This window comes from Sus scrofa, chromosome 9 (assembly GCF_000003025.6).
Source record: "Sus scrofa isolate TJ Tabasco breed Duroc chromosome 9, Sscrofa11.1, whole genome shotgun sequence".
NCBI lineage: Eukaryota > Metazoa > Chordata > Mammalia > Artiodactyla > Suidae > Sus > Sus scrofa.
Genome location: NC_010451.4, coordinates 53,417,380 through 53,437,161, shown reverse-complemented (window position 1 = coordinate 53,437,161; position 19,782 = coordinate 53,417,380). Strand labels below are relative to the sequence as shown.

Sequence of the window (19,782 nt, the reverse complement as noted above, 5' to 3'; positions counted from 1 at the left end):
CAGCGGGGGAAGGGGGTGTGGACACTCAGCTCCGCTGCGCCTCCTGCAAGAGAGTGAGCAGCGGGTCGTCAGCCCTGAGGGCAAAGGTGAGGGTGCGCCGCTGGTAGTGCTCCGGGTCTTGCTCCAGGTTCTCGATCACCTCCGCCAGCAGGTGGGCCCGCTCCACGCCCGCTCCAGGGGCCTCGAAGCCCAGGGCAGTGAAGTGCACGTGCAGGTGGTAGTAGGAGGGCAGGTAGTGCAGGTACACACGGAGGCGGTCTCCTGTTACCTGGTAGCGCTGCAGGATAGCTTCCTGGCGAGAAAGGGAGTGGCGGGGAGAATCACCTTGCTGCCCACAAACCAGTGCCAGAACCCATTCTGCCCATGGCCCCAACCAGTCTCTCCGCCCCCCCGCTGCTGGCTTTGGGCGCCCATCTTCCATTCTAGGGAATCAGCAAGTACAGGTGGTGGCAGCAAAGTGGAAGTGTTTTCTCCCAAAGATGGGGATGGTGGCCTCCGCCAGGGGTTCCTGCTATCACCTGACAGAACATGTGCTGCCTCAACAGTCGCCACTGGACATCTGGTGCCACTGGAAGTCCCAGGGCTAAGGACAGGCCCAGACTCCCAGGACTGAGGGGACTATCCTGCCCCCGATGATTTACCTGACTTCAGTCAGGCAGGCAGGAGGAAGCCCTGCTCTCCTTCTCAGCACAGAACAGAGTGGAGCTGGGATACTAGGAGCCATCCGGGGCTAAGCTAAGGGCTTGATCAAAGAGAAAGGAGGGGGCAGGGGACTCGGGCAGGGCTGCGCCAGACAGACCAGGAAGGACGACAGGACCCTCCAGGTCTTGCTGGACTCCCAGCGGAGGAGGAAAGCATTGCCTTTAGCCACAGCTCCCTTTGCCCACCCCAACCTGGCACAAGGATAGAGCTTTTCCTACCCCTCTCAGGCTAAGAATTAAGAGAAGATTCAGATTTCCATTGTGAGTAAATCCCTGAGGTGGTCAGTGGGCCTAGAATAAACCCCAGAATTGTTTTCTATTCTGCATTTGGAGGCTCGCTATCCCCCCCACGGGATCTCAGCAGCAGGGTGACACCAGGACCAGGGCACCCAAACGGCTTCCTGGGGTCAGCAGGGCTGGCCTGCCCAGGAGAGGCTTCCCGAGCTGCCAAGTCAGGAAGAAGTGCTGGCCCAGCATCTCCTGGGGATCTGCATCCAGGGGTGGTTTCAGCAGAGTAACGAGTCACTATGAAAAGAGGAAGGCAGCCAGGGAGATGGTGACCCAGGCAGCAGGGGGAAGAGGGCAGGTAGGCACAGTGACAGGGGAGCAGCTAGAGGAGAACGTACAGTGGCCCCAGGCAGAACCCCTCCTCCAGGTCTGTGGTGTCACAGCCTTGGAGCAGGGCTTGGTGAATCTGAACTGGGGCGAGCATCGCCCCCGCGGAGAACCCTGGTGACAGCGGGCCCTGGCTTGGAAGCCACATCACCCAATGTCTCAGGGTGGAAACAAGGCTGAGACCAACCCCACAGAATGATGGACTCAGAAGGACCCCTTCAAGATACTGAGGCCCAGAGAGGTGAACTGACCAGCCGAAGGTCACCAGCGGGCTAAGGTCACAGTGTCAGAATTAGAACTACAACCCAAGATTCTAGACTCTCTTCCCCCATCTCCCCTTGACCACAGGGCCCCTTTCAGCAACTCTATAATTTCATGCGATTTAGCAAATCTCCCAGAAATGAAGTCTCCCAGAAGGCCAGGTGCTGGAGAACCCAGTTTCTGCCCTCAGGGTGGAGGAGGAGGTACGTGCAGACATGTGTCAGGTCATGCACCATGTTGCGGCTGCCATGAACAGGACAGCTAATCCTGGGATCTTAGATGTGACCTGCAGGAGAAAGGGAGGGCGCAAAAGTGGGACCCCGAGCTGAGGATGCCTGTGAGTAGGGAGGAAAGAAGGCTGAGAGGAGAGCTGGAGGGCAGGGCAGGTAGGACCAAGACCGGGGCCCTGAGTCACCTACGAGCTCACGGTGTCCTGCACAAGCGTCCAGGGAGGAGGTCCTTTTGCAGAAAGACTTCTGGGAAGGGTGAGGAAAGGGGCCCAGGGACACACTGGCATGAGAGTGCAATTCCTCCAGGTTCCTGTGTGAGTCTGGCCCAAGCAGCTCACCTGCCCCTCGCGGAGGATGTTCCTGAGCAGTGGCAGGTGCTCTGGAGTAAGGTCCCGAAGCGACTTGATGCCCCGGCGATGGCAGATGGCGATCAGGTATAGGTCATCGAGCTGTGCGGAGAGAGGCAGGGGTAAACTGGGCTCAGCAGGCTGGGCCAGGCCAAAGCTAAGGCCAGGGAGGCTGCAACTCCTGGAATTCCTCCCAGAAGCCAGGAAGCAGCCACACACAAGGCCTGCAGTGCCAGTCACAGCCAATCCCAGGGACGCCGTGGCAGGAGCACCCCTAGTCAAAGTGAGCGTCCACGTGCCCAGGGTGAGGGACAGTCTAAGGACAGAGCTTCTGCTTACTGTCCTGCCAAAAATGATCATATGGAAGAATTTATATACTCCCAGCAGATGGAGGATGGGGGTGGGAAGGGAAGTCTAAGAAAATGCCAAGGACAATGCTCATGGTCTAATCACATGGAAATAAGGTGATAAGAGTACAAGAGAAAGAACTAAAGACCAGCTAGCATGATCCAGTGGCTTCCTGGACAACAAGGCTGGGAATCGGGGTCTTGAAGAAGAGGTAGGGTTTGGCAAAAGGGCCCTGGGGTAGAGGAACAGTGGATACAAAAGCGCAGTGGCAGGAAAGCACAGGGCACCTAAGCAGGAGAGGAAACTCCCTGTGCCTGGAGTCGGAGGCTGGGGAGAGGTGAAGAGGCTCGGGAAGTGGGGAAGGGAGCTGAGGCCAGCTCCGTGTGAGGACTGCCATGGCCTCACCCCTCCCCCTTCCCTGGTCTCACAGGTGGCCCTTCCTGCCATCCTTCCTGGAGATAGTGCTAGCCGAAGACCCAGAGGCCACAACAGTATGAAAACCCAAGGCCAACAAGACCTTGAGCCGGAGAGCAAACGGACTCTTCCTCTCGCCCAGAAAACCCTCCCACCTGTCCCTGCTGACCCCAACCCTGGCCTTGGCTGGTTATCACATCCATGCACACGCGCAGGGCAGGCTCCAGACCCTAGGGCTCCAGCGGATGAGGTGTGGAGAGAATGCAGCAGCCCTCAAGCCTTCATCTGAGCTGCTAGATTCCTCGAGGAGATAATTTGGGGACCCTGAAACACCCAACCAAATCCCCAAGGGCCCCGATTTAGAAAGTGAGAATGAAATTTTCCATATGGTGCCTGATGTCCAACTGGCCTCTTCAGGTCCTTCAGAGTTTTCTCTGTTAGAGCCCTGTGAGTCCAGCTTTCTGTCCCAGACCTGCTAGAGACGAGCCCAGCGCAGACGTCCCAGCAGATGGCTGAGCTGGGCCTCCCCAGGGCTCAGTTTTGCCCACAAGTCCCTTCTGGACTCTCCCTCCTTATGGCCCACGTCTGGGACGTTTACTCTCTTGCTAGCCAGGGGCCCCAGGAGAGGCAGGAAACAAAACCGCTTGAACATGGAGTATGTGTGTGTGCATGCCTGTGGGCGTCTTCAGCTGTTCTACGTGTCACTGTCACGGGACTCCCAAATAACAGCAGCATTTGTTTTAGAAGCTATCTGCTGACAAATCCCAAACATGACATTAAATCACACCTCCCTGCTCCTCTGGCACAGAAGGAAGCATGCAGCCTGTGCTGGGCATCCGCTCACAGGATGAGTGAGGGAAGGAAAAGAAGCGCATTCTTTGATATCAGACACGACCCCAGATTTCCTACAGGCAGCCAAAGGCCCCGGCCTAGAAACGCTAGACAAGGGGCTGCAGGTCTCAGATCGGCACCCAGAAAGTGGCACCTTAATCACCCTGGGGAGACAGGCACCATCAATGTCTTTTCTATCAGGCAGGGCAGTCGAATCAAAGTAATAGCTTCCGGGAGTTCCCGTCGTGGCGCAGCAGAAACAAATCTAACTAGGAACCATGATGTTGTGGATGTGGTCCCTGGCCTCGCTCAGTGGGTTAAAGATCTGGTATTGCCATGAGCTGTGGTGTAGGTGGCAGATGCGGTTTGGATCTGGCATTGCTGTGGCTGTGGTGTAGGCCAGCAGCTGCAGCTCCGACTGCACCCCTAGCCTTAACCTCCATATGCCTTGGGTGCAGCCCTAAAAAACAAAAAGCAAAAAAAAAAAAAAAAAAAAGTAACAGCTTCCCAGCAAGGGGCACAGCAGAGGATGCAGGGGCTTTGGCAAGACATGGCTCCATCTCAGGAGGAACGCAAAGAAGTCTCCTGCCCGGGTGCTTTAGACCTAACAATCTAAATTATGTGAACTCCAAGTGTATGTGTGTCCAGGAGCACATACATGTATGCTGATATGTACAACATGTAAAGACCATCATGGAAGGAGAGAAAATCACAGTCTCCGCTGGGGAAGGGAATGGAGGAAGGTGGGGTGAGGGGACTTGCTTTCACTGCCCACTCTTTGTACTATTTGCACTGTTACCATGTCTATTATTAACAAGACCTCCCCCCACTCCCCGCCACTGCCTCCAATAAGCAAATAAAAGAGAATATATGGGTTATAGCTTAAGAAAACTGAGGAAGGAATTCTATAACCTCTGGGGAGCCAGAGTCTCTGGCAGGTATTAGGCACTTGATAAATATTTGTGAAACGGATGGCTGGCTGGATGGTTGGCTGGATGGACAGATGACTGGATGGACACCTTTAACCCTGGGCATCAATGGGGGAACAGGTACACTTCTGGGAGAAGCAGTGGCAGCAGCAGGAGACTCCAGGGCAGCTAGAAGTCCCCTCAAAGGGGTGCCAGACACCCCTTTCCTTAGTCCTCCCCTGGTGGGTGAGGAAGGACGGAAGTCCAGGCCTGGCCAGTCCCCCTGCTGGATACACTACCAGAGAGCCATGGACGTCAGTGTTGTCACAAATCAAGGATGTGAGATGCTAAAATGTGGTTCTACAAAGAGAACAAGTGCTAATTAAGCAAAGGTTAAGGACAATGGCACCTGTACTACCATCAAGGAGAGCCTGCTATTTAAGCTGGCCCATTTGCAACCCCTGAGGGCAAGTCGCCCCAGCTAGGTGGCTGGGAGCCCAGTGCAGCTCCTGGGCCTTTTCTCTCTTAAGAGGACAGACAGGGAGCAGCTCCTCTGCCAGACCAGGCAGGGTGTCTGCCAGCCCCAGGTCAGGAGGACAGCGGATTTCCGTTCTCAGTGCTGTGGGAGCCAGCGTGTTAGGGCTTCTTGAGTGGAGACATTGCTGCTGTCCCCACAAGGCCCTCAGACCACCATCCCTTGCAAACCACAAGGTCTTCAGTCTTTAGGGACCTCGGGAGTCACAAGTTCCTCTACCGCACCCCCACCTCCTAAGGCCCAGCCTGCAATCCAAAACTTGCAAGTGCGGGGCTGCCCAAGGGGACAGACGGGTTTGCAGAGCGGCACAAAGGTACTGCCTAGAGGGGCCACCAGCCCCAGGCCTGCTTCCTCCTCCGGCCCTGCGGGAGGTGAGGACAGGCTGCAGGGGAGGGGAGGTGGAAGCCTCTGCACCTCAGCACCCACGAGGGAAGGGTGTCTTCTCTGACCTCACTGGCCTCTAACAAACCATTGCTCAGTGCTGCAACTTCTAGAAACTCCCTTCAGATTCCCTACTGCCCCTTGAGCCCAGTCAGGAACTCCCGTGAGCCTCCCCAAGAAACAGTTGGTGCTTGCTTACCTGAGCGCTGAGCCCAAATCCTGTCCTCTCGCCCTGACCAAAGGCTCCCAGACCCTGCTTTTATGGTGATGAAGGAGTGACGCGCAGCAGGTTGAGAAACAAATCAAACCAAGCAAACTGCAGGTGAGCTGTGTTTAGGATACAGAGGGCCTGCCAGGCAGGCAGGCCACAGCGGAGGGCATGCGAGAGAAGCTGTCCATGGGGGCGGTGGACAGGGCCTGACTCCAGCACAATGCCCCTGGGTGATCTCGCAACCCTGTGAGGAACAGGCACCAGAAGGCCCCACCCGAGAGCAAAGGGCAGCTCGGAGCCTGGATCACTCACAGATTTCAATTGCAGGAGAGAGCATTTATCTGCTCCCCACAGCTGACCTGGCCAGTCTGGGTTTGGCCTCCTCGGCCTCGTCCCGGCCCCTGGCCCCCAGCCCGCTGCCAGCTGCACCTAGCCCAGCTTCAGTCCACGGGGGAATAGCACATCCAGGCTCGGTGCTCTGCTGTTTCTGTTACTCTCAGGACACAAAAGGCTACCCAAAGAGTGGAGTAGGACTGGTGGCGGATACTGTGAGGGCGAGGGAACAGGGAGGGTGGACAGAGGCCGCAGAGAAGGGAGGGCCAGCGTGACTGGCCAGGTTCCATGGGAGAGCTGCTCCCGAGGTCAGGAAAGGAGGCACTCGGGGGCCAGGCAGCGGAGCCGGCAAGTGCTTCAGACTGTGGGCCTGCCTGGATCTGCTGGTGTCCAGGGCACCGGGAGAGTGTCAACAGTCCATGTCCAGGTGCTCTTGGGAGTGAGGGTGGGGGCCCTGGCACTTGGCTGGGAAAGGAGCTGGTGTCCTGTGTGGTCGTGGACACAACATGGCCCCATCCTCAGCCCTGGGGTGGGAGGAGGGCCGAAGGGGCTCTAATTAAGCTGGTCCATTAAAATGCAAACATTCGAGCAGGGCAAGGAAGTGGTGCCACCGCAGAGAGCTGAGGCCTCCCCTTGGTACGTTATAACCTGCTCAGCGGGAGACCAAGGTGAGGAAGAAGGGTGGGCCAAGGGAGCCCAGTGGCCTGGAGTGGCCCAACACCAAATCCTTTACCTGCTTTTGGTTCCACTTGAGGTCGGGGATGAGGACAAAGCCGTCAGAGGGATCTGGGTTCTCAAAAACGATCCGGTCAGCTTCAGCCTTCTTGTCGAGGATATTATACACCCACTGGAAGGAGCAGGGAGAGAAGGCTCACAAACCACTTTCCCAGACAGACACCCCACACCGGGCCTCCCTGGGAAGGACAGCACGTCTTAAAAGGCCACTAAACTCAGAGGCTCAACAGTGACCCAGAGGTCTTCCCCTGGGGGCCCGGAAGAAACTGCCCCGCTTCCACCACAACCACCCCCACAGGGGTCACGGCAGCTCAGACGGGGCTGGCTCTTTAGGCCCCTCCTGGCCGGCCCTATGCCCACGCTCTGCTGTGGCCTCGTAAGCCTGGCCTGCTCTTCCACTGCCCACAGGACTGGGGAAAAGCCTCCCATGGGCCCCGTCCCCCTTTATTCAGGACCAGAGAGCAAAGAGAGTCAGGCTGGGAGTTCCCTCTGCAGAAGGAGCTTGCTACATGCCAGGGCAGAAGGCGGCTTAGGTTCTAGAGTTAATAATGTGCTGGGTTTCTCAGCCTGCTGGGATGCTCGTGAGTGTGGGGTAAACACCTCTGCCCCACCTAGAGACCTGGCTGATGACGCGGACCCAGCAGGACAAAGCAGAACAAACACCCCATGGAGAGGCGATCGCACAGACCTGTCCTGGCAACCCCGGGCTGCCAGCTTTCTCGCCCTCTGATCAGCTGTTGTCAACAGTCTTCAGAGGACCGTTCCTTGGGTGTTGTGTGGATACCAAGGGCGTCACTTTACTGTTAAGGTCCTGATGGCCCCTCTGAGGAAGCCAGCCTGCAGGGAGGTTAAGATAAGAAGACTCCTGTTCTCACAGGGCTCCAACCCACAGACCTTGCACTTTTCTACTTCCCCTGAGCTCTGAGCGCCCTGTGCAAACTCAACTTCCTTCTAGGCCAGGGAACTCTGTGCCCGAAATCTGAGAGACAGCCCTGCTGGGGAGCCAGAGAGAAGGCAGGAGCTGGGCTCACACCGCTGCCCCTTCCACCCCGAAGTCACCAAGGGCCTCGAGCTGACCAAAGAGGGGACAGGAGACCAGGGCACCAACACACCAAGACCACTGGAGGGCTGGCACTGCAGTATCAGTGAAGGCTGGTGCTGCACACCTCACTCCCTTAGCCTGTATCCTTGGCTCTCATCCAGCAAGGCCAAGGCCAAGTGCAAATATCTGATATGGAGAAGGATGAAGCAGAGGGTAACCACTGGGGAATTCTAGGGCCTCCTAGGCCCCCTGATAAGACCCACAGGCCGGCCACAACATGGTCTATCCAGCAGAAAAGTGGGGCTCTTCCAAGAAGAGCTTGGCCATCCACTTCCCGGGCAGAGTCTGGAGCACGAGTGCGGTGAGGCCTCCTTGTGGGGCACTGGAGCCAGAGTGACGCACAGCCCAGCAAGTAGAGAATGTCCCAGGGAGGCATTTCCTCTCTGACTAGAAACCTCTCTGGGAATGTGCTGCTGGAGAGAAAAAGCCAGCCAGACCCTGACCTGAAGTGTCCCAAAAATAAAGGGGAGGGAGGGTTTGCTGACTGTCCATGGAGAGTCCTGGTGTAGCCCAGCCTGCGGCAGGCCTCCCTGGGGCCCCATCCTTAGCCCACAGATATGAACTCCTGGAAAGCAACTTGCAATACCAGAGACTGAATGGGCTCAGGAGCCCAACAAGACTGGGTTTATCTCTCACCTCCACCACTAACCAGCTGCACCTTGGCTAAGCCTCGGTTTCCTCCTCTGTAAGATGGGGCTAATAATATCCACACGTAAGGGCCATGGAGCAGACTGTGAAAGAGCCCAGCCCAGGGAGGCGCCCGAAGCAGAGAAGGGGCTAGGAAAGTTCCAAACGGGGGTCAGGCTGGGCCTACCTGAGCCTGCGAGACCCACTGGGGAGAAGGGAAAAAGAAAACAGCTGAGAGCAAAGGAGGTGTGCTGACTACAGGGCAAGAGAGAACTGCCTGCAAGGTGCGCAAGGCTGGAGGGGCCCAGGGCGGCTGAGAAGGTGTGGTGTGATAAGAGCGCCCCACAGGACCGACCTGCGCAGCGAGCCTCTGTGGTAGGCGCTATGGGTGCCCTCATCCTACAGGTAAGGAAAAGGCAGGTGCGAAGAAGTCCACCCAAGTTCACACAATTCCAAGCCAGAGCCTGGCCCCAGACCCATGCCCCAGACCTCTGGGAGAGTGAGAGGGGCCTGAACCCACAGGAGGTCACAAGCCAGAAGCCCAGATAAGACAGGGAGGAGAACCAGGGAACAAATCATAGGGTGACATAACAGGGTGGGAGTGGGGGGTGGGGGAGGGGACACCCTAGGGAAGCAAGCCCAGGTGCCTGGGCCCTGAGGATGATGAGCCGTGGGGATGCTGGCAGCTTCTGGATGCACCTGGCATGACCCCCTCCCTGTGGCACTGGCAACTCCCCTGAAGCCCCTCTCCTCCCTTGAGCTCCCTCTTCATTGTCCTGCTCTTCTGCACGATGCCGGCTGGCCCCTCTCCACCAGCTACCCCTCCCCAGCCTGGGCCACCAGGTGTCTCAGCTCCGCACTTTCCCTCCTCCTCACCCGAACTGCCACCTGTGTGGACAACGGTGGTCACAACCTGGGCACCTTCTCTGTGCTAGAAATAGCAGCAGGCACATCTCTCAACTTCTCCAGGGACCCCTGGGGGAGGTGCTGTCAGTCACATTTTCCAGACAAGGAAACTGGGGCTCAGAAGTGAGGGACAAGGTCACATGGCTCTGGGGCAGCAGGATAAGAGTCCAAACCCTTCCCTGGGTGCCAGTGAAGCCCTGGTTGTATGACTCACAAACCGATCTTGAAGGCTCCAGATCCAGACATCCCACCATCCCAGTAATTTTTTTACTGGTAAATTACAAGTACCTCAATTTCAAGGGCCCAAACAGGGTAGAGGGCTAAGGGCTAAGGGCACAGACACTGGGGCCAGACCGCCTGGCTTTGAATCCTGTCTCCAAAGACCTGCTGTAGGGATATAATGAGGTGATGCCTGTAAAATGCTTAGGAGAGTTGCAGCTCTAGGTCACTTCACGAGAGCTAAGAAGTCCCAAATGAACTCACTGTCCTCCATGTAAGCCCACTCCACTGCCCATGCCTCTGTGCTGGCTAACGATCCTGCTCTCTACAAGTCATCGCCCAGCTACACCTGGAGCCACCCGGCCCCTTAAGTTGCCAGGGAAGCTCCCCACTGCCTCTGCCTCGATCAGTCTTCCTCTTATTCGAATCACTTCCAGCTCATTCTTTAAATCTGATCCCATTACCCATACACTTAAAACTGTTTGCAGGACCCTCATAGGGTTTGAGGATCCTACGATCATCAAAAACAGATTTTTTTTTTTTTTTTTTTTTTTAGGGTTACACTTGTGGTCTGCAATCTGGCCCCTGCCTTGTCCTTCTTTTTTTTAGGGCTGCACCCATGGCTTATGGAAGTTTGTAGGCTAGGAGTTGAATTGGAGCTATAGCTGTCGGCCTATGCCACAGCCACAGCAATGCCAGATCCAAGCCTCCTCTGCAACCTACACCACAGCTCACAGCTCACGGCAATGCCGGATCCTTTAACCCACTGAGTGAGGCCAGGGATCGAACCTGCATTCTCATGGTACTAGCTGGGTTCGTAACCAGCTGAGCCACAAGGGGGAAACATTCTTTTTTTAAATGCAGATTTCCCAGCTCCACTTCCAGTTCCATTCTGAGTTAGTAGAGACAGAGGAGACGCCTGTGCTCTGTATCTTAAAAAATCTCATCAGGCCATCATGACAATCGGCAAGGTTTAGGAGCTCCTGGTCTCCAGGACAAAGGGCACAGGCCTCCTCTGGGGCCCTGCCTGCCTTCTCCTGTCACCTCCTGATCTGCCAGCTCCCAACATGCTTCAAATGAGTCCAGCCCTCTGTCCTTGCTCCCCCTCTGCCTGGAGTGCCCCCTCTGCCTTGTCCTCCTGGCAAACTTCTTTGTCCCTTAAGACCTAACTGGTGGATCTTGTCCCATGCGAAGCCCCCCACTGTCTGGGCTGATCATCCCCCTTGTGTCACCACTGTTCCTTATAGACAGAGCACCAAAATGCTCATCCCATTACACTGTAGTGGTCGGATTGCATGTCTAGCTTCCCTACAAGACTACAGGACATCAATGCTGTTTATCCTGGTGACCCTTCAGAGCCTAGCACAGGGCATGGTACATAGGAGATGCTCAATAAATAAATATAACAACTACTGCCAATTAAGCTGAGTGCTTATAAATTTTCTAGAAATAGCCAAGAAAGAATACATGAATGTTTATGTCAAACAGAAGTTAGTAGAGTACTGGGGTCTTTTTGGTATTATTTCTCAAGAGGAATGGTACAAGGGTCTAAAACAAGGTATACACATGACTCACATCAACTGTATTAAGGGCTTCCTCTCCTGAATCCCATATACGTGCAACCAGTGCAGCAGAAGCTCCTCGCAATCACAAACAATCTCCTCATAGTCACTGTATAGGAAGAGGGAGAACTATTTCCCTTCTACTTAGAAGACAGAGCAAGTGCTGGGATTTCTTTCTTTACTGTTTTTAGGGCCACATCTGCAGCATATGGAGGTTCCCAGGCTAGGGGCAGAATCGGAGCTGCAGCTGCCAGCCTATACCACAGCCTCAGCAATGCCAGATCCAAGCCACATCTGCAACTACACAAGCTTGCAATAACACTGGATCCTTAACGCACTGATCAAGGCCAGGGATCGAATCGGCATCCTCATGGATACTAGTTGGGTTCGTAACCTGCTGAGCTGCAGCAGGAACTCCTGGGACTTGTTTTCTCAAAAAAAAAAAAAAAAAAAAAAAAAAAAATCAAGCCAGTGGGAGCTAGAGGAGTCTTGTGCAAATACTGCACAAGTATCAGTCAGGCTAGGTCTTCCCCAGAGGCCTTCCCTCAGGCCCAAAAGCTCGGATCTCTCAGCCAAATGGCCCCACATCTGGCACAGTGGCTGAATACTTCACAGCCCTGGGAGAAGTGGCCCCACACCAACCCCGGGTCCTACCCTCTGGAATGAAGGCAGCAGGAGTGAGGGTAAGGGAAGTTTTTACCCTGGGACTCAACTTTTGAAAGCCAGTTTGCTGCAGGTGAAATCAGGAGGATCTAGATGGGGAGGCGTAACCAGCATTGGCCTCCACCATTCACAGACCCCTGGCCAGGGCGAGCCATTCTGAGAGCATACAGAGCTATGGCAGAGCAGATAGAAATTCTGCCCATGACTGGACTGCTCTGAGATCCCTGAGCGCCACAGGGGTGTGCCCCAGACCAGCATCAATATAGGTGACACTTATGAGTGGAGGCTACCATCCTCTAACAAACAGTGACAGCCTCAGCCCAGCACTTTCTAAGCCACCTGTCCTGCTTATTCTTCTCCACGGCACTCACGACCTCATGTCTTCCGTGGTTACTCCTAAATTCACATGCTATGTGACGCCTGCACAAGGAGGTAAGTTCCATGCAGGCAGGGACGCTGCTGTGCTCTGTGCTGTGGGATGGTGCTGGCCTCTGGCACCATCTCGACAGATACTCGAGAAATACACTGGCCACAAGGACAGCACCTGGATGCTGAGGCTCTGGGACTCCAGATGGGGTAAGGTGATGTTCTTGTAATCGCCTCCAGTCTCTCGGACCAGGTGGAGGTCCTGGTGCAGGTACTTTTGCAGGTGCTTCTCTGTGGCTGGGTAAACCACCGTGGTCTTCACATCTGCAATGACACAACACAGCCCGGGGCCACAGTCAGCCACGCTCTCTGCCCTGTCCTGCCACACTCCAGCCCCTACAGGCACCACAGAAAGGAGAGGACCCCCGTCCTGTCTCCAATTCCCTAATGGAGAACCAAAGGCTACAAAGTTATATTCATCTGTGATCCATTCCCACGAGGCCCCTTGTGCCATTAAGTTCATGAGCTGACCCACACTCAGAATCTGGAAAACCTAAGGTTTTCACTGATGGGTCACTGGGCCCCTTGTCACTCTAACCCCGAGCCCTTCCCTGTTATTTTCTAGACACAGGAATGCAAGCTTTCCGACTCATCTCACATAGCAAGCATCCAGGTATGTGGGTTTCTGGACCCAAAGCTGAAGATCTGGTTTAAAGTCAAGCAGCCTCCCCTAACGTAGAGCAGTGGAGTACAGCAGTGGTCGAAAGTGTGGAAACCAGGGCCAGGCCATCAGAGTTAAAGTCCTGGCTCTGCCTGCTCCTTCCCTGGGACTCTGACTCCAGGCCAGTTGTCTAACCTCCCTGTGCCCCTACTTCCCCATCTGTCAGCTAAGGATAATAATAGCTCCTATGTCGTAGGGTTGGGAAGATTAGCAGGTTAATACCTATGGAGCCCTTAGAACAACAATGCCTGACACAAAGTAAATACCACCTAAGTCCTGGCTATTTTCAATCCAGGGTTTCTCAGCCTTGACCTTGGCACCATCAACATTTCAATCTTGATCATTCTTCACTGTGAGGGCTATCCTGTGCATTGCAGGCTTCTACCAGGATGCTAATTAAATCCCCTCTCCAGTTGTGATAACCATAAATGCCTCCAAACATTATCAAAAGTCCCCTGAGGGATAAAACTGCCCCAAGTCGAGAACCAGTGTTTTCATCAAAAGGAAACCTGTTAGTTTTCTTAAACAGACTCTAGGCTAGCATCCTGGTCCAACACCACCTGGTTTTAGTTAAGTCCTTTTCCCTATTTATAACATCTGCTACAACTGTTGTCACTACTCTAACATTTATATAGTGCTTCAACACAGATCTTAAAAGCAGGAGGGGAAAATGGTGTCTTAAAATCAGTTGGGCTATTTCTCCAAAGCCCCACATTCTGCCTGACTCTGGATTCAGATGTGCCCTCCTAGGGCGGCCCCAGAGAGCAGCAGCCTAATAGGGGCATTTAACACCTCAGGAAATTCTCAGACTCCCCTACACACCTCAAGACCCAGCTAGGAACCACCAACCTAGATTTTAACATCTGGTCTGAGGATGGAGGTGATTTTAATGCTCATTTCCTAGGAGAATGGAAAGAGTTCACAGGGATTCCAGACTTACCCAACAGCGCGCTGTGGGATGGGGCAGAGGCAGGACTGTAAACACGGTCTTCCTGCCCTGAAGTCCGTGCTCTTTCCACCCCTGCCTGAAGGCCCTGCACCATCGTCCAATGTGAGCATCCAAAGATGCTATGCCATGCACATGATTTCTGGGAGGACCAAAGGCCCCTGGCCCATCAGCCCTGGCAGGCAAAGCAGCATTGTGTGGAGACACAGGCTGCTGTGTGCCTCTCCCCTTCTGACTGTGCCACCCTGGGGGTGTTATTTAACCCCCGAGTCTCAGCTTCCTCATCTGTTAAGGGTGGCCATAAATTCTAACCCACCCTTAGAGCTGTGGTTAACATTAAACAAGGTTTGTCATCTGGACCAGTGTGGCGCTAAGCAAATGTCACCCCACTTCCTGGGGATCTCGGGATCTGGCCCTGAAAGGGAGGCACAAAAGCCTCCTCACAACCCTTTGGGTACTTCTCATTCCTACCACCCTCTAAATGCCCTGGGTCATGGGTCAGAGGTCGCACCAAGATCTCAGGAGGCAGGAGACTTCCTGAAGTAGATGGAATGTTACCACCTTGGCCCTTGCACTGGTCTCTAGGAAAGCCCATGGTATCTACTGGAGAAGGACAGAGATTCTGGTACCAAGCAGCCTAGGTTCACATGCTGGCTGTATAAACTTGGGCATGTGAGAAGCCCGTGAGTAGCCTTTAGAAAACACCCCGCTCCAGAAGAGTGCCCCCCAAATGCTGCCGCATATTCTCCTTGTGTTGCCTGGGCAGGGCAGTGGCAGGAGAGACCATGGAGCAGATGGGCCAGGAGGACCTGGAGAAGGGCCTGGCCCTGCTGGCAACACACACACACCCCTGGGCTCCTGGCTACTCCAGAATGGAAAGCTGCGGGGCCTGCAGGCATGCCTGCGCGCCAAGGCTTGTCAGAGACTTCCCTGACCACTGCTCACCAGGCTAGCCCCTCTTGCCCTCTCCCCAGCAAAAGAGAAAAATAAAAAGGAACTTTCCAACTGCTCACTGCCTGCTGTCCTGCTTCCCTTTCTGAGAAACCCCTTGCAGCCCTCTGAGGCCCTCACTGCTGGTATCACAAATCTTGCCCCAGGCCTCCCTCCAACTCCACTGACCTCCCACCCCGACATCTCTGGTCCAGCCACAGTGGCCTCCTTACACTCCCAACAACTCTGACCTCTAGGCCTTGTAGCAGCTGCTCCATGGCCAGGCCGGCGTCCCACCTGAGGCACAGGTGCTCCCTTGCTGCATTCAGGGCTCTCTGTCCACAGGTTGGCTCCTCAGAGCTCCCAGATGTCCTGACTAAAGAGGCACCTTTCCTGACCGCGGCCTGCCTCCTTCCCCCATTACTACCTGACAATGGAGAACAGACTGATTGTCCGAGTCTCCCGTTTGATGCACTTCCCAGGAGGACAGGGGTTTTGTCTACCTCAAAATTTTGTTTTATTATTTTATCCCCAGCACCTGGGACAGCACTTGGTACACAGTAAGCACTCCATGAATACTGAATAAATGAAAAACTGAATCTGGCCTTTTTAGACTTTAAACCCAGGAAGAACATTTTTGTCCCAAATGGAATAGAATCTCTCTGGGAGGAAAAAAAAGAAGAGTCAATATATTTCCCAATGTGAATTTTCTCACTGGCGGCCAAAAGTAAACTCTGGTGTTTATCTAAATGACCTGCAGCTAAGCTTCACGAGCAATCTGGTCAGAAGTCAATGGCCGAAGAACGCTCAAACCACTGGGTGAAAATATGTTGGGGAACAGGATATCCATGCATGGCCTCAAAAACATCTCCCCAGAGATTACTTATTAATTACAGAAGGTGACACAAAGTGACCTCCGCATGGGATGAACTGACATCATGTGCCCCCCAGGGTGTGCTGTGGGGCACTGGCCAAAACGCATTATCCAGATCCAATCATGAGGAGACACTGCCTCTCAAATCCAGGGACCTTCTATAAAACAAGTGGCTTCACAGCTCTTTAGACTGTCAAGGTTAGGGCTGAGGGACTGCTCCAGGTTAAAGGAGACTGGATTGGATCCTGGATCGGAGAGAATTGTCAGGGGTAGGGAGTCCTGCTTGAAAGATGGCATTAAGACATTGGTAAGATTTAATAATGGTTTCCATATATATTTTTTTTACTTCTTTTTGGTCTCCATATTATATAATGGTTTTGTATAAATGTGAAAGTCCCTAAAATTGATCATTTTACTCTGGTTCCTGGGAGACACACTGACCTGCTTAGCAAGGAGGGGTTGTGATGTATGCAACTTACTTTTCAATAACAGTGGTAACAGTAACACAATATTATTATTATAGGTATATAAGGGGAGAGAAAAAGGAAATGTGGTCAAATGTTAACAAGAGGTAAAGGCGTTTTAAGAGAGTTCTTCATACTATTCTTGTAACTTTCCTGTAAGGTTGAAAAAAATTTTCCTCAAAATATAAAGTTAAATAAAAAAGTGTAGGTACCCTCCAGACCCTGGATGCTAATTGCTAGCGGATGTGCCAGGCACTCTTCTAAGCCCTGTGTGCATATGAACTCACTCGCTCCCTGCCACCAGTGTGAGGTGAGTACTCCTGTGGTCCCCGTCACACACACACACACACACACACACACACACACACACACACACACACACGAAACTGAGGCTCGAGGCTGGGCTCCAGCTTGGCACCACCGGCGCGCCTCCCAAGCCAGCAGATGAGGTCCACCACCCACCAGGTGCCCTCTCTGCTAACAACCCCTACCGAGCAAGTTGACCTAAGGGGCTATCTGCCCAGGATGAGAAGAACCTGGCACCCCACCACCCCCACCACCACCAGCCCAGAAGCTTTTCCCTGTAGCAATGAGGACTTTCCAGACCCTTCCCTCCTGTTGCCATTCTTAAAAAACAACAACAAAAAACCAAAAAACCCCTCTAAAACCCATTCCTCAGAAATGTTCACGATCTATTGAGTTTCCCTAACACCCCTTACAAAGTCTCCCTACCCATTATGTTTTTTCAGACATTTATATTCTTATGTTTTTTTGGGTTTTTTTGTTTTTTGTCTTTTTGCCTTTTCTAGGGCCGCTTCCCGCGGTATATGGAGGTTCCCAGGCTAGGGGTCGAATCGGAGCTGTAGCCACCTGCCTACACCACAGCCACAGCAACGTGCGATCCGAGCCGCGTCTGCAACCTACACCACAGCTGCTCACAGCCACGCCGGATCATTAACCCACTGAGCAAGGCCAGGGATCGAACCCGCAACCTCATGGTTCCTAGACAGATTCGTTAACCACTCCTGTATTTTTAGTTTAAGGTGTGTTTGCACATAGGTTAAAGAACAAACGGAGCTTGTTTTTAAATGTTTTCTGCTCCTTCTGAGGAGCATTTTCATCTCTTCCGGCCATTTCTTTGGTTCCATAACTCCACAGTTCCAAATTACAAACATTTTAATAGTTTGTTCTGCCTTGACCTTTAGTCTTACTATTACTTATTGGAAGATGAGGTTTTAGCTTTTTTAACAGCCTTCTTCCAATAGAGCGCATGCACACACACACACACGCATTCTCTCTACCCTCTCTCCTCACAACACAGCCAGATCACAATTTTGGATTAATCAGTGTTCTTTTTTTTGGTCATGCCTACAGCATGTGGAAATTCTCACGTCAGAGATCAAACCCGAACCACTGCAGTGACCCAAGCTGCTGCAATGACAATGCCAGAAGCTTAACCTGTTGTGCCACAATAGAACTCCTAAATCAGTGATCCACGTCAGCACCTTTAAGATGATGTAAACGCTGTCCACTGCTGAAGAGTACACTAGGACTGTTTTCCTCTTCAGCACAATTTTTGGTGTACAGAGTCAGTATTTATTTCTAAATTTTCTTTTCTGTCATCCTCACACCCACTTCCTTTTTACTAAAAATCTCTTCATGTTAAAACTCCTCAGGCACAAGAGTAATGGTGTGTTCCCAGAGTGACTCCATGCACAGCTGTGCTGGGTACCTTGCTTCCTGGATCCACCATCTTACTCTTTCACATGCATGTCCTTGTCTTGCTAGAGCGATGCTTCTCAAGCTTAATGTGCATCAGAACCAGCTGATTCAGAATGTCTGGGGGTAAGGCCTAAGAATCTGCACTTCTTACAAGTTCCCAAATGTAGCTGCTGGCTGCGGGCCCAGGGACCATAGAGCAAGAGCCACAGCACTAAAGTAACAACTCAAGATGCTTCCAGAGTTATGGTGCAAGGGAGATACATTTAGAGACACAGAACATCTGAAAATGTCTTTATGCTACTGTAGCACTTAATTAAGAGCTTGGCTCAGGAATTCTAGGATGGAAAGCAATGACCCTCAAAGTCTGAAAGCACTGCTCTATGACCTTCTGGATAGCAATGCTGCTGCTAACTCAGGTCATTCTGATCCCTAAACCTTTGTACTGACCTGTTTTTTTTTTCCCTCACTGTCTCCAATGTCCTGATAGCATAGATGGGTCCTGAAATGGGTTTATTTTTATCCACTGAATTGGGTAATTATTGGGTCCTTTCAGTCTCAAAAATCACAATCTTCAGTCCTGGGACTCTTGATTTCTTTGATATTTTCTTCCCCATTTTCTCTGCCCTTTCTTTCTGGAATGCTACTTGGATATTTAACTTCTTCAGTTCATCTTCCAGCTCTACGTTTTTCTGCTCTACTTTTGAGTTTTTCTTCATCTTCTACTCTTCTATTGAATTTTTCATATCCGCTGTCTTTTTAATACCCAAGAGCTTTAAAAAAAAATTCCTGACAGTATCTTGTTCTTTTGCTTTTGATATATCATAATTTCTCTGAGGTTAATGACAATCTTTGAAAAATTCTTCTCCCTGCATAGTTTCTGTCTCCTCCTAGTCAATTTCTTTTCCTTCTTTCCTTTTCCTTGTCTTTTCTTTCTCAGCTGAGGCTTTACTCAAAAGTCTGGCCACCACGCCTACCCCGACACTCATATTTAAGAGCAGAACACTAAGAAGCAGGCTGGAAGCTCGAGGACACAGGAGGGCTTACCTGGAGGTTCATTTTAGGATGATCATGTGCTTCCTTTGCATGATGAGCCCTAAGGCTTTTCTCTTGGGCTGGTCAGATGGCCACAGATTACGCTTCCAATTCCAGGCACAGGAGTCTGAGCCTGGCAGACAGGGTTCTGAGGGATGAGGAAGAGGAACTTCTGGGTGGAGCATGGGCGGGCCTGGGGTCACCTCAACACCACATGCGCAGACTCCACCAAACCTTCTAGGTTTTAGTACAGTGACCCCACCCTCACCTGCACCTAGAATCTCTAGGCTCTCCGTTTAACCTCTCCAGAGATGACATCTCTGGAAGGAGTAGTTGCCAGTCTTGTGAAGTGGCAAAGGGGCTTTAAGTCGCCATGGCTCAGATTCCCTTCCCAGACCCTCCCTTCGCTTCCTTGGTTTGGCTCCTCTCCTTTCCCCTAGTCTTCACGCGATAACTTTATTTAAAGGTAATTCCTTCTATGTCACATTTAGTGAGGGTTTTAAGGTTAGAGGGTGGGCACTTGAACTGCCCCCTTTTAACTGGAAGCCCAGGTCCCTGTCCTTCTGTCTCCCTCCTAACGCTTTATTTTCCTTCTTAGCCATTTATGGCCACTTGACCTATGTATTTGTTATTTATGGTTCATCTCCTCCAGCTAGACGTAAACTTCTTGAGAGCAGAGACTTTGCTTTGTACAGTGAGTATGTTGTGCCTAAAACAGCACCTGATACATACTGATGAAGTAGCAGGTGCCTCACAATATAGTCTATAGAAGAGAATACAGATTATGCCTTTTTATTG

The 19,782-nt window shown here is 52.6% G+C and overlaps 1 protein-coding gene across 2 annotated transcripts in view; it reads right to left on the bottom strand.

Annotated features, from left to right (window-relative positions):
* Positions 1-19,782, bottom strand: part of DCPS (decapping enzyme, scavenger) — a 36,412-nt gene continuing 16,630 nt past the window's right edge. The window contains exons 3-6 of one of the 2 annotated variants that reach the window (NM_213790.1): positions 12,474-12,619; positions 6,849-6,962; positions 2,146-2,256; positions 1-292 (exon numbers count right to left, since the gene is read on the bottom strand). In NM_213790.1, coding sequence (NP_998955.1) covers positions 26-292; positions 2,146-2,256; positions 6,849-6,962; positions 12,474-12,619 — 638 coding nt within the window. In that variant the 3' untranslated portion in view covers positions 1-25. Of the gene's footprint in view, positions 293-1,027; positions 1,864-2,145; positions 2,257-6,848; positions 6,963-12,473; positions 12,620-19,782 lie in introns of those variants that run through there. The other variant, XM_021102159.1, reaches the window with a different exon arrangement.